This window comes from Leucoraja erinacea, chromosome 9 (assembly GCF_028641065.1).
Source record: "Leucoraja erinacea ecotype New England chromosome 9, Leri_hhj_1, whole genome shotgun sequence".
NCBI classification, from domain to species: domain Eukaryota; kingdom Metazoa; phylum Chordata; class Chondrichthyes; order Rajiformes; family Rajidae; genus Leucoraja; species Leucoraja erinaceus.
The window spans coordinates 22,733,189-22,748,657 of NC_073385.1; the positions used below are offsets into that span (position 1 = coordinate 22,733,189).

Sequence of the window (15,469 nt, forward strand, 5' to 3'; positions counted from 1 at the left end):
AACCTACATAAGAGCAGTACCCTTAACCTCTTCTTGTTCAGTTCCAACACCTTGCTTCTTTAAGGACTCTCTAAATACACTGTCATTTTTATTTTAGAATATAGTTTCCAATATTATCACTGAAGTGTGTGGCGTCGAATAAAAAGCATGCTTAAATCCCCTATTCACCATTGTTCAAATGTATTGCAAGAAAGGGTTGTTGAGGAAATCATTGTTGAGGAAAATGCACTGATAAAACACATGGATATCCTTTTATAATATTTAGGAAAAAAAGAGTACTACTAAAGGTCAAAATGATTGATTTCTATCACACAGAATTAACTAAGGTAGTATAAATCAGATCATATCAGCTCAATCATTCCACTACGGACCTTGCCCACAAATTATTTGGTGGCGAGAAAACAAATATAATGAAAGATTAGTGACTGATTTCAATGATGGCATATTTTACAACATCACTGAAAATAAAAATGATCTCTTCAGGTTTAACAATTGGATAAAGAAATAATATGCAAAGATGAGATCATTATTGACTTTTACCCTTTATTCTTGTTTGTCATTTATTTCATCAAGTCAAGTCAAGTCACATTTATTTATATAGCACATTTAAAAACAACTCTCGTTGGCCAAAGTGCTTTACATTTGTTATAAGAATAGTATAAACAAACAATCAAGTACTGTAAAATAATTTTCTTAGCTTCTTTTTTTTAAGTTGTTTTATAGAGCTACATCCAAAACATACCTCATATTTAGATGCTGCCTCACCCACTGAGTTTCTCCAGCATTTTTGTCAACCTTCGATTTTTCCAGCATCTGCAGTTCTTTCTTAATCATATTTAACTTGGGTATCTTACAACCCAACAATATGAACGTTGAATTATCTAATTTCAGATAACTTTAGATACACTCACCCCCACCAGCCCTAATCACCAATTGACCTATCAGGGAACCATCCTGCCTGTAGTCATCTGTTGCTAACTCGGATTTGCCCTTGTCTTTTCTTGCTTTCCGTTATACCCCACCCCCTACCATTACAATCAGTCTGAAGGTGGCTCCTGACCCGAAATGTCACCAATCATTTTCTCCAGAGATGCTGCTTGAATCACGGAGTTTCTCCAGCATTTTGTGCCCATCTTTGGTATTAATCAGCATCAGCAGTTCCTTTTTATTTCATTTTAATAGATTTCCAATACGTCTTTCTTACTTAACAGATAATTAATTATATTTACAAATGAACTGATAACTTCATTCAACACAACGCACCACAAAAAATGTTTCTTTTTGCCTTGTGCATAATACTGGAAGCCTTATTTAAGACTCAATTAAAAAAATGAAAAACTTTTAAACCAATTAAATAAAAAGTTTAATGGATTTTCATTCAGACTATTTTTATTTAACCAGAATGCGTCTACATTTAGTCAGCAAAAAAAGGGAATGCATTTAAAAATAAAAACTATTAATTATAGAGCTTGGGAACATTCTGCGAATTTGATAATGTATTCAATTGTTAGTTCTATTCAGTGAAAAGGAGGAAAAATCTCCATCTAATTTAAACAAACTCAAGGCCATTTTGGCCATTTGGGCCAAATTTAATTTCATGCTTAGGGGTAGATTGCACTTAGATTCAAGCTAGAGTAATAATTTCAATTGTATATTAGGAACTGAAGTACATTGAGATAATGGAAAAAGAATTACGAGGGACTCTCATTATTGTAATAGGCCAGATTGAATGTCTGGTTACTCTTTTGGACTAATTTATGTCTTACAAAAGTTAATGGAAACCAAGTTCAGGGCTGGAAGTTCACTTTCAAGAGAGAAACAATAAAAAAAAAGGCCAACAATACAAATCAGACCCCTCCCACTCCGCCTCCGGCCTCTCTGTCCTGGGTCTCCTCCACGGCCACAGCGAGCAGCACAATTGGAGGAACAAATATTCCGTTTGGGGAGTCTGCAACCCCGGGGCATGAACAAAATTCAGAGTCCTTGTGTCATCCCCTTCCTCAAAATCAGCTGTCTCCTCCCATCCCCCAGCCTTCGGGCTCCTCCTCCTTTTCCCTTTCTTGTCCCCGCCCCCGATCAGTCTGAAGAAGGGTTTCGGCCCGAAACGTTGCCTATTTCCTTCGCTCCATAGATGCTGCTGCACCCGCTGAGTTTCTCCAGCTTTTTTGTGTAACATACAAATCAGATCTGTTCATTTCATCAAAATCACTAAAAGGATCAAGTAAACAATTTATTTAAATTCCCAAAAGATTTGTGATAAGAGATGCACAGCAAAGAAGGGGAAAAATGATCCATTGCTAGGAAAATAATTAGCAAGAGGAATTAGCAAGTTGCTTATAAAACTGAAAACAAAGGGCGATTTAAATGGTGGATTTCAAATAGGATATGGAGATAAGAGAAAGACCCTGTGGCATGTACTACACCACCTTGCTTGCACAATCTTGAACAATGCAAGAATGGGGACAAAATAGCAGCTAAAGTAACATGGCATAACATTTGTGGTAACGTCTCGCAACGACATCGGAAATAGTCACAAAGTGATTTGAATTGTTAACGAGTATGATTTACATATTGTTTAAGGAAAGCTGAAAATGATCATTACTTGCTACAATTTCAACAGTGTCTAGCCAAAACCAGGAAGAAAAAGCAAAAATACTGCTTTATACCCTTTTCTAGCGTACTGTACATAATCAGGGTCTTATTCAAGAAAAATAACGACTGAAAGACTGACATAGCCTTAAATGAAAGAGCGAATAAGATTTAATTCTTTGATTTGATGTCCACTAAATGGAAGTTTAACTGGTTAACTTGTTAGACTCTTAAGAAACAAATTATGAGTTAGGATGACACATAATAACTCAGTAGGTCAGGCAGCATCCCTGGATAACATAGATAGGTGACACTTCAGGTCAATTCAATAACTTTGCATCTACAAGTTAGGATGGGTTATCAGAGTAATAAAAGGGAATTCAACAGGATTCTGACCCATAGTCACTTCTATTCATTATGTGCTTCAATTAATAATATTATAGTACCACAGACAATCATATCTGAACTTTGGGCAACTCCCAAAATATAGGAGTAAGTAGAAAGGTAACATTTCAGGAGGCCTATAGATGACGAACCCGTCTTCTTTCCCCTGTTCTTCATTACTTCCATCCAAACTGATTTTAGATCAATATCCACTGCAATAACCACTACAATAATGTACAAAACATTATTGTTGAAATCTAATTCTATAAAATCTTAATCAAGCCACAACAATAATAACAAGTGCACTGTGGTCTCAATACTATACAATGACTGTTGAGGGAAAATAAATGTTGATTTTTCCACATGGAATATAACTGTAAAAAACAAAAAAGGTAAAGCTAATTTTGCTGCTGATAATCATGGAATAGAATTATTCAATGGGATTAAAGGAGTGGTAAATAAGATGGTGTTGGTTCAAAATTAACGTCACCCGGTTCAAATTAAATGCATGCTATGTTGCAGAGGCAGTCAAAGGGTTTAGATGGAAAAACTAATATCCCAATCCTTCATTTCTCTCTGGATTTTGGAATTGTATCAGATAGAGGAATGCACCCCCATTTAAAAAGGAGTAAAATATTATCCTACTCACAACATACTCAACAAGCAGTAAAGCAATCAGAGACCATTCAAGGTCAAAATTAATTCCTCAAGATAATCATTTATGAAATTTAAAAAAACACACAAACGCATTTTGTAAGATTACGGACAGGGTAAAACTGAGGAAGATAGCACTGGAGATGCTGCATATATGATTTTTTCAACAGAACAAATTAATTACTGGGTAATTCAGAAACTACAAGAAGATGAATGTCAAGTTTAAAATGCAATTTACCAAGAAATTACAGTTCAAGGGGAATGGTCTTTGTGACATGGAAGTATGCCGGAGAGCCCCAAGATAAACTGGTAGGTAAACAATGGCAGACACAATTATTAAATATTTCTCAACAACAGACATTCAATTGAGAAATAAAGATTCTAGAATATCCTTGGCCAACATAAGAATGGTATTAAAATGGAAATAAAGGAATAATATTGCAAACAGTAGGGGTAGGCAAGAAAAAGATGTAAAAATCATCAAATGCTGGCCAAAACATAAGAAATAGATTGTGAGAAAAAAACATTAAGAAATGTACCGAAGACTAAATACATGTTTATTAGTTCACTTCAGTAAGTATCTAAAGAAAATCAACTGACCAGTTTTAACTTGTTTTTGTGAATAATATCCTTGTTATCCTTCTGATATTGCTCCATTTTTCTTCTGGTGTTTTCCACATCTAGATTGTTTGTCAGATTATTAACTGCAAAATAAAATGTAGCTTTGAACTGCCTATAAGACAATCCAATATCTGCCACGTAAAATGTTAAACTAAATTACCTTTAAACATTTTTCAAGAGAAATGGCTGACTTAACAGAATTGTCATTACTTCTTTGGATGACTTTCCTACACCACTTCCAAGGAATGGAAGATACCCATGTCTCGGGATGGCCTCGAACTGAGTGGCTTAACTTTTGACAGCTTTTGACGGCACTGGGCCTGTACTCGCTGGAGTTTAGAAGAATGAGGGGGAGAATGAAACGTAGCAAATAATGAAAGGCTTGAATAGAGTCGATATGGTGGGGATGTATCCACAAGTGGGAGAGTCTAGAACTAGAGGTCATAGCCTCAGAACTAAAGAAGATGATGATGAGGAATTTCTTTAGTCAGAGGGTGGTGAAACTGTGGAATTCTTTGCCACAGAAGGCTGGAGGCCAAGTCAATTGATATTTTTAAAGCAGAGATCGATTCTTGATTAGTCGGACATGAGACAGGAAAAAACTGAAAAAAAGAGGAAGAGATAGATTTCTCCACGGATTTTGAAATTCGGCAAGGCCCCATTGCCGCCACGAGGCCACACTACTGCCACTGCGGCTCCATCGTCGTGAGGCCTCACCACTGCGGTCTCAATCCCTCCTGGATAGTCGTGTTGCATCCTGGCCGGGGCCTCGCAGGTAGAAGCCCGTGTTGGACGAAGCAGCCGACGGTGCCCGTGGCTGGACATGACGGAGGCGTGAAGTGGAGCGTTGACGCTTCGCGACGATGGGGCCACGGCACTTAAAGAGCACTGCTGAGGGAGGCAAGGGGAGTGCTGGAATCTTACATTCAAGAACCGCTTGAGAAGGAGGACCACGGCTCCTGTGGGGGCTAGGGATAGGGAACGGGTGCGTTGGGGGAGCAGACCCAACGGGTCTGAACTTGGTCTAGTACTTTTGAAAACTCTGATCTTGTACGTGTGCATGTGTGTGCATGTGGCGAGTAAGTAGAGACACCTCAAACTGTTCAAGCCTCAAGTAGCACCTAATACAAATGTATTCTAAATGCTGCTACTTACTAATAACTAACATGACACTATCAAGGCATAAATATAACTATCTCACAATACGCAAACCGATTTTTTAGGTTACAATTTGAAACTGACTATACAATCTACAACATTCTATTCTCTTAAAATAAGAGCCAGACAGCATGGAAATAAGTCGTCAAGTCAAGTCTAGTCACATTTATTTATATAGCACATTTAAAAAACAACTCTCGTTGGCCAAAGTGCTTTACATTTGTTATAAGAATAGCACAACAAAACAAGCTACATACATATATACATGTAGCCCTCACTCAGAGGACGTCAGGAAAGGCTTGGTAGTATAGATAAGTATAGGTACAGTGGGCCAAGGGTACAGTTGGTTAAAAGTACAGTGCTTTTTGTTTATATAATGAAGGTGCAGTTTAAAGGTCACGAGGGAGCAGCTGTTGTGAGTCAGATACCTGCTGATTTCTCCCAGCAGTTTCTATTGTATTATACTGGTATCAGATCCAGGGTAAGGCGGGAGAATGACAGTCAGAGCAGTATACTGTTCTGGATGTCAGATGTGGGAGGTCATGGTGTCGGATGGCCCTCCAGACATCCACATCTGCACCAGGTGCAGCGAGATGGGGCTCCTAAGGGACCTTTATTAGGATCCTGTAGCAGCAGCTCGATGACCTCGCTCTGATCAGGGAGAGTGAGGAGGTCATAGAGGGGAGTTATAGAGAGGTGGTCACTCCAAAACCACGGGAGAGAGACATGTGGGTCACGTTAAGGAAGGGCAAGGGGCAGAGGCAGGAACGAGTGAGTACTCCAATGTCGGTACACCTCGCAAATAAGTACTCCTGTTTGAGTACGGATGGGGGTGACAGCCTACCCGGGGGTAGTGACAGCAGACGGGCCTCCAGCACAGAGACCGGCCCTGTTGCTCCAAAAGGTAGGGAAAAAAAGAGGGCAATAGTAATTGGGGACTCTATTGTTAGGGGGTCGGATAGGCGATTCTGTGGACGCAGTCGGGAGACCAGGATGGTGGTCTGCCTCCCTGGTGCCAAGGTCTCGGACGCGTCTCAACGCATCCAAGATATCCTTAAATCAGAGGGAGAGGAGCCTGAGGTTGTGGTACATATAGGTACCAATGACATAGGAAAAAAAAGGGAAGAGGTCCTGAAGGGAGGATTTAGGCAGTTGGGAGGAGAGTTAAGAAAAAGGACCAAAAGAGATTAGTTAAAACAAATGTAGGTCCCTTGCAGTCAGAAACAGGTGAGTTGATCATGGGGAACCAGGATATGGCGGACCAATTGAATAACTACTTTGGTTCCGTCTTCACTAAGGAAGACATAAATGATCTGCCGGAAATAGCAGGGGCCCGCGGGTCAAAGGAGGTGGAGGAATTGAGTGAAATCCAGGTTAGTCGGGAAGTGGTGTTGGGTAAATTGAATGGATTAAAGGCCGATAAATCCCCAGGGCCAGATAGGCTGCATCCCAGAGTACTTAAGGAAGTAGCTCCAGAAATAGTGGATGCATTAGTAATAATCTTTCAAAACTCTTTAGATTCTGGAGTAGTTCCAGAGGATTGGCGGGTAGCAAACGTAACCCCACTTTTTAAGAAGGGAGGGAGAGAGAAAACGGGGAATTATAGACCAGTTAGTCTAACATCGGTAGTAGGGAAACTGCTAGAGTCAGTTATTAAAGATGGGATAGCAGCACATTTGTAAAGTGGTGAAATCATTGGACAAAGTCAGCATGGATTTACGAAAGGTAAATCATGTCTGACGAATCTTATAGAATTTTTCGAGGATGTAACTAGTAGCGTGGATAGGGGAGAACCAGTGGATGTGGTGTATCTGGACTTCGAGAAGGCTTTCGACAAGGTCCCACATAAGAGATTAGTATACAAACTTAAAGCACATGGCATTGGGGGTTCAGTATTGATGTGGATAGAGAACTGGCTGGCAAACAGGAAGCAAAGAGTAGGAGTAAACGGGTCCTTTTCACAATGGCAGGCAGTGACTAGTGGGGTACCGCAAGGCTCAGTACTGGGACCCCAGCTATTTACAATATATATTAATGATCTGGATGAGGGAATTGAAGGCAATATCTCCAATTTTGCGGATGACACTAAGCTGGGGGGCAGTGTTAGGTGTGAGGAGGATGCTAGGAGACTGCAAGGTGACTTGGATAGGCTGGGTGAGTGGGCAAATGTTTGGCAGATGCAGTATAATGTGGATAAATGTGAGGTTATCCATTTTGGTGGCAAAAACGGGAAAGCAGATTATTATCTAAATGGTGGCCGATTGGGAAGGGGGAGATGCAGCGAGACCTGGGTGTCATGGTACACCAGTCATTGAAGGTAGGCATGCAGGTGCAGCAGGCAGTAAAGAAAGCGAATGGTATGTTGGCTTTCATAGCAAGAGGATTTGAGTATAGGAGCAGGGAGGTTCTACTGCAGTTGTACAGGGTCTTGGTGAGACCACACCTGGAGTATTGCGTGCAGTTTTGGTCTCCAAATCTGAGGAAGGACATTATTGCCATAGAGGGAGTGCAGAGAAGGTTCACCAGACTGATTCCTGGGATGTCAGGACTGTCTTATGAAGAAAGACTGGATAGACTTGGTTTATACTCTCTAGAATTTAGGAGATTGAGAGGGGATCTTATAGAAACTTACAAAATTCTTAAGGGGTTGGACAGGCTAGATGCAGGAAGATTGTTCCCGATGTTGGGGAAGTCCAGGACAAGGGGTCACAGCTTAAGGATAAGGGGGAAATCCTTTAGAACCGAGATGAGGAGAACTTTTTTCACACAGAGAGTGGTGAATCTCTGGAACTCCCTGCCACAGAGGGTAGTTGAGGCCAGTTCATTGGCTATATTTAAGAGGGAGTTAGATGTGGCCCTTGTGGCCAAGGGGATCAGAGGGTATGGAGAGAAGGCAGGTACGGGATACTGAGTTGGATGATCAGCCATGATCATATTAAATGGCGGTGCAGGCTCGAAGGGCCGAATGGCCTACTCCTGCACCTAATTTCTATGTTTCTAAAAAGGTAACAATCTCAGGATTACTGCCTGTGTCACGCGACAGTGAGAGTAGGAATGGAGCGAGGTGGAGGATAAATGCGTGGCTGAAAGACTGGTGCAGAGGGCAGGGATTCAAGTTCCTGGATCATTGGGACTTCTTTTGGGGAAGGTGGGACCTGTACAGAAAGGATGGGTTGCACTTGAACCCAAGGGGGACCAATATCCTAGCGGGGAAATTTGCAAAGGCAGCTGGGGAGACATTAAACTAGAATGGTTGGGGTGAGGGACTCAAATAGCGAAAGCTAGTAGACAGAATGGGAGGCAGGAAGCAGAAATGGGAAGCACTCGGACACAAGAGGAGAAAGAAAAAAAAGGAAATAAACAGAGAATAAGAGACGGGGGTTTTCTTAAATGTGCATATTTTAATGCTAGGAGCATTGTAAGAAAGGTGGATGAGCTTGGAGTCTGGATAGACACCTGGAAGTATGATGTTGTGGCGATCAGTGAAACGTGGTTGCAGGAGGGCTGTGATTGGAAACTAAATATTCCAGGATTTCGTTGCTTCAGGTGTGATAGAATTGGAGGGGCAAGAGGTGGAGGTGTTGCATTGCTAGTCAGGGAAGATATTACAGCAGTGCTTTGGCAGGATAGATTGGAGGGCTCATCTAGGGAGGCTATTTGGGTGGAATTGAGAAGTGGGAAAGGTGTAGCAACACTTATAGGGGTGTATTATAGACCGCCAAACGGGGAACGAGAATTGGAAGAGCAAATATGTAAGGAGATAGCAGAGATTAGTAGTAAGCATAAGGTAGTGATTGTGGGAGATTTCAACTTTCCACACATAGACTGGGAAACACATTCTGTAAATGGGCTGGATGGGTTGGAGTTTGTAAAATGTGTGCAGGATAGTTTTTTGCAGCAATACATAGAGGTACCTACTAGAGGAGGGGCAGTGCTGGACCTCCTGTTAGGAAATGAGACGGGACAGGTGGCGGAGGTATGCGTTGGGGAGCACTTCGGGTCCAGTGATCACAATACCATTAGTTTCAATATAATTATGGAGAGGGTCAGAACTGGACCTAGGGTTGAGATTTTTGATTGGAGAAAGGCTAACTTTGATGCAATGCGAGATGATTTAAAAGGAGTGAACTGGAACATTTTGTTTTATGGGAAAAATGTAGAAGAGAAATGGAGGACATTTAAAGGGGAAATTTTAAGAGTACAAAATCTTTATGTTCCTGTTCGGTTGAAAGGAAACAGTAAAAATTGGAAAGAGCCCTGGTTTTCAAGGGAAATTGGACATCTTGTTCGGAAAAAGAGGGAGATCTACAATAATTATAGGCAGCATGAAGTAAATGAGGTGCTTGAGGAGTATAAGGAATGTAAAAAGAATCTTAAGAAAGAAATTAGAAAAGCTAAAAGAAGATATGAGGTTGCTTTGGCAAGTAAGGTGAAAGTAAATCCAAAGGGTTTCTACAGCTATATTAATAGCAAAAGGATAACAAGGGATAAAATTGGTCCATTGGAGAAACAGAGTGGACAGCTATCTGCAGAGCCAAAAGAGATGGGGGAGATATTGAACAATTTTTTTTCTTCGGTATTCACCAAGGAGAAGGATATTGAATTATGTGAGGCAAGGGAAACTAGTAGAGTAGCTATGGATACTATGAGGTTCAAAGTAAAAGAAGTAATGACACTTTTGAAAAATATAAAAGTGGATAAGTCTCCAGGTCTTGACAGGATATTCCCTAGGACATTGAGGGAAGTTAGTGTAGAAATAGCCGGGGCTATGACAGAAATATTTCAAATGTCATTAGAAACGGGAATAGTCCCCGAGGATTGGCGTACTGCGCATGTTGTTCCATTGTTTAAAAAGGGTTCTAAGAGTAAACCTAGCAATTATAGACCTGTTAGTTTGACTTCAGTGGTGGGCAAATTAATGGAAAAGATACTTAGAGATAATATATATAAGCATCTAGATAAACAGGGTCTGATTAGGAACAGTCAACATGGATTTGTGCCTGGAAGGTCATGTTTGACTAATCTTCTTGAATTTTTTGAAGAGGTTACTAGGGAAATTGACGAGGGTAAAGCAGTGGATGTTGTCTATATGGACTTTAGTAAGGCCTTTGACAAGGTTCCTCATGGAAGGTTGGTTAAGAAGGTTCAACTGTTGGGTATAAATGCAGGAATAGCAAGATGGATTCAACAGTGGCTGAATGGGAGAAGCCAGAGGGTAATGGTGGATGGCTGTTTATCGGGTTGGAGGCAGGTGATTAGTGGGGTGCCTCAGGGATCTGTGTTGGGTCCTTTGTTGTTTGTCATGTACATCAATGATCTGGATGAAGGTGTGGTAAATTGGATTAGTAAGTATGCAGATGATACCAAGATAGGGGGTGTTGTGGATAATGAAGAGGATTTCCAAAGTCTACAGAGTGATTTAGGCCATTTGGAAAAATGGGCTGAAAGATGGCAGATGGAGTTTAATGCTGATAAATGTGAGGTGCTACACCTTGGCAGGACAAATCAAAATAGGACGTACATGGTAAATGGTAGGGAATTGAAGAATACAGTTGAACAGAGGGATCTGGGTATAAGCGTGCATAGTTCCTTGAAGGTGGAATCTCATATAGATAGGGTGGTAAAGAAAGCTTTTGGTATGCTAGCCTTTATAAATCAGAGCATTGAGTATAGAAGCTGGGATGTAATGTTAAAATTGTACAAGGCATTGGTGAGACCAAATCTGGAGTATGGTGTACAATTTTGGTCGCCCAATTATAGGAAGGATGTCAACAAAATAGAGAGAGTACAGAGGAGATTTACTAGAATGTTGCCTGGGTTTCAACAACTAAGTTACAGAGATAGGTTGAATAAGTTAGGTCTTTATTCTCTGGAGCGCAGAAGGTTAAGGGGGAACCTGATAGAGGTCTTTAATATGATGAGAGGGATAGACAGAGTTGATGTGGACAAGCTTTTCCCTTTGAGAATAGGGAAGATTCAAACAAGAGGACATGACTTCAGAATTAAGGGACAGAAGTTTAGGGGTAATATGAGGGGGAACTTCTTACGCAGAGAGTGGTAGCGTTGTGGAATGAGCTCCCAGTGGAAGTGGTGGAGGCAGGTTCATTGGTATCATTTAAAAATAAATTGGATAGGCATATGGATGAGAAGGGAATGGAGGGTTATGGTACGAGTGCAGGCAGGTGGGACTAAGGGGAAAAAAAATTTGTTCGGCATGGACTTGTAGGGCCGAGATGGCCTGGTTCCGTGCTGTAATTGTTATATGGTTATATGGTTACAAGTCTTTAGTCTCGACTTAAAAGAGTCGATGGAGGGGGCAGTTCTGATGGGAAAGGGGATGCTGTTCCACAGTCTAGGGGCTGCAACCGCAATGGCGCGGTCACCCCTGAGCTTTACCTTCGGCCCATCAATCCAGGTAAAACATCAACTGCAAAACATTTACACCAATCCTACACTAATCTCATTTCATTCTTAGCACATTCCCATCAACCGCCACAGATTCTGCCTGTGTTGAAATATTGACTAAGAATTGCAAAACCAGAGATTCTATTTCGACAGATATATTTTGGTTAAAATGTTAGAGAGATAAAGAGCAATAAAGAAAGTAATTTATATTTACTGTCCAAGTAGTTGACCCTAACTGTTTTCTAAGTTTTGGGGTAAATCAGTATGGACAATAAATGGCAATATTGTCAAGTCATCTATATTTTGTGAACAAATAAAAAATGAGATTATTCACATAGACTTACCAATGTCTTCAATCTCTTCAAGAAAGTCATTATATTCATTTAGACTATGGAAGTCTTCTTCTCTTTTGTTGTATCTTCACATCAAAAAGGGAGCAAACAAAGATATTGAAAAAACTTGCAATTAAATAACATGATTCTAAAATCATAATTACAGAAACTATTAGGCGATACTCAAGTTAAAAAGTGAACATTACATTTTTTTCAGCAATTTGAAGCTGGTTCAACATAATATTAGATATACAGATATCTTGTCTGACAGCTTACCGATTTTATTTACCATTATTTTACACAGCATTGTGATGTTCACTTTCACGTGAGCCTCAAAATCTTTCCCTGCATAATTCTTTGGCCAATAGAAGCAAAGCAAAGAAATAATAATTGCCATTAATAATTTCAATTTATACTAAATCATGCCTTGAAATCCATACTTTTAGTTTAGTTTAGGGACACAGCGCGGAAACAGGCCCTTCGACACACCAAGTCCACACCGCGCATTAACACTATCCTACACACACTAGGGACAATTTGCATTTATACAAAGCCAACTAACCTACAAACCTGTTCATCTTTGGAGTGTGGGAGGAACCAAAGATCTCGGAGAAAACACATGCGGTCACCAGGAGAACGTACAAACTCCGTACAGACAGCACCCGTAGTCAGGATCGAACCCGAATCTCTGGCGCTGCACATTAGCAACTCTACCACTGCACCACAGTGCCATCATACTGATGCAATAATATTTGGCACCATGTTTGTTCCAGCAATTTCCAAAGGCTCTACAGGAAACAATTTTTAACACACCCTGTAGAGATCAGTTAAATTAAAGTTTCTTATGTGGACCCCTTATCAGAAAATTTGCAGACAGTAAACAACATTTTCATCTTCAAAAGGGGAGAAGCTATCAATTGAGAATTACAGATCAGATGGCTTGACATCAGGTGGTAACAAAAGTACCAAGTACTTTGCTAAAAGATGAAATGGTTAACAGCCAAATGTAGTAAAAGGAATTGTCAGCATGTATTTTTCAACAAGGTTTATATTTAACCAATGTTATTGATCAGGTCGGGGGGCGATCCCCCTGCCACAGGGACCATCCCATGCTACCTGCTACATGGTTGAATAGTTGGCGACTAAACCATCTCCCCAACCTAGTTTGCCAGGTGAGGAGGGGGCTGTGGGCCCCCAACAGTGGACCAAAAACGATACCCGTCAAATGATAGATGAACTTCTAGCGAGCCAACAGCCATCCACACTTCAGTAGAAGTTGCGATCACTGTAAGGAATGATGATGAAGCACACACACCAAAATCCTATACTTCCAGCGGTGGAAGTCCGCAGGAACTGGAGAACAGAGATGTGTGGTGCATCCGTCACCGTTCCCGTCGGAAACCAGCAGCACTGTGTCGCTAATGCTTTCAATGATGATGATGATGATGATTAATATTATTGGATTTTTTTTAAGTAGGATCTGGCCAATGCAGTGGATGAACAGTGCTTGCATTTCAGAAGGCCTCAAACAAAGAGCCACTTCAGGAACTCATGGCAAGGTCAAAGATTGTAGAGTCTGGAGCCAGGCAATATAATAGATTGAAAAATGACCATAAAATATATGAAAGGAATTAAGGGAAGTTTCCCAGATTGCTGAAAATGGCAGTGCTTTCAAACATATAATGTAAATTGATTCAAACTCTGGAACTGAAGACCTTGGTGTCAAAATCTTCAGAGAAGGAATGCATAGCATTCATTCTGTAATACCTTTCTTGGAGAGAAAAGATTTAAACTATTTTTTGGCCAGGAATAAGGATGCAGAAATAGAAAGAAGAAAAATTGCCCATCAAGGATTGAATGAGAGAATCACCCATGCCAATGGATGGCCCAAATATCTCCACCAGAGGCCCTGCTAACTTGTTCAGCAAAAAATAAAACACTGGAAAAACTCAGCAGGTCCGGCAATATTTGCAGAGGGAATCGGAGAGACAATTTTTCTGGTTGGAACTAAGGTTATAGTTACAGAGAAAGGTAGAACAAGTTAGGACTTTATTCTTTGGAGCGCAGAAGGTTAAGGCGGGTCTTGATAGAGGTCTTTAAAATGATGAGAGGGATAGACAGAGTTGACGTGGCTAAGCTTTTTCCATTGAGAGTAGGGAAGATTCAAACAAGAGGACATGATTTTAGAATGAAGGGACAGAAGTTTAGGGGTAACATGAGGGGGAACTTCTTTACTCAGAGAGTGGTAGCTGTGTGGAGTGAGCTTACAGTGGAAGTGGTGGAGGCAGGTTCGATTTTATCATTTAAAAATAAATTGGATAGGTAGATGGACGGGAAAGGAATGGAGGGTTATGGTCCGAGTGCAGGTAGATGGAACTAGGTGAGAGTAAGTGTTCGGCACGGACTAGACGGACCGAGGTGGCCTGTTTCCATGCTGTAATTGTTATATGGTTATAGACTCGGGGAACATAAGATTATGGAAGTGAACTTCATAGTGCTGTATAAGATCAATGATAGTTAGGATCAGTAACCTGCAAGAAAATAAAAATCTGGGACTAGGATACTATATTGACAATAAAAAAAAGGGTTTTCCGGCTTTTTTTAAAATAATGTTTTCTACAAGAATATCACAAGAATTCTATAAGAAAAATACAAATGGACCTTGGTAAAGCCTCTGGCTTTAAATTTCACATCCACCCATATCCCTACTTCCGGCTTTACATTTCACTCCTACACCTCCGCTTTCCATCTCTGACATCCTTTTTTTCCTCTTTTTTACCTCCAGCCTTTTTTTAACTAATTCCATCCATCTGAAAATCCTCAACTGTATCAATCTATCACTTGCCAAGCTTTGCCCCAACTCCACCTCTTTTCCAGCTTTCTCCCCACCATTCAATCAGTCTGAAGGGACCCGACTCGAATCATTGTCTAACAGTTCAGCAGGTCACGCAGCCTGTAGAGGGAATGGACAGACGTTTCAAGTCTAGACCCATCTGCAGCACTTTGTTTTTTGCTCAAGATTCCAGCACCTGCAGTCTCTTGTGACTAGCTTGTTAGTCTGATGTACATTCTATTAATTATCACTTTCCACTTTCACAAATTCCACCCAACAGCAGAAGTAAAATGTTCTTACATTTTTAATACTTTCTTTCGAATCTCTACCTCCTTATCCACTGTTGGATCTTCAAAGAGTTGCACTCTGAAGTTGTTCTTTCGGAGTGCTGTGCCACATTCCTGACAGCTTCCAGAACCTCTGACAAACAACAGTTCCACACAGCTCTCGCACCTGTTAAAAAAAGGAGTTAATTTTAAATTTTCAAAATTCC

General features: G+C 40.7%; 1 protein-coding gene across 1 annotated transcript in view; it reads right to left on the bottom strand.

Moving 5' to 3' along the window:
- mnat1 (MNAT1 component of CDK activating kinase) overlaps positions 1-15,469 on the bottom strand; it is a 105,116-nt gene that overhangs the window by 63,339 nt on the left and 26,308 nt on the right. The window contains exons 2-4 of the mRNA XM_055640319.1: positions 15,277-15,429; positions 12,156-12,229; positions 4,228-4,331 (exon numbers count right to left, since the gene is read on the bottom strand). Coding sequence (XP_055496294.1) covers positions 4,228-4,331; positions 12,156-12,229; positions 15,277-15,429 — 331 coding nt within the window. The remainder of the gene's footprint in view (positions 1-4,227; positions 4,332-12,155; positions 12,230-15,276; positions 15,430-15,469) is intronic.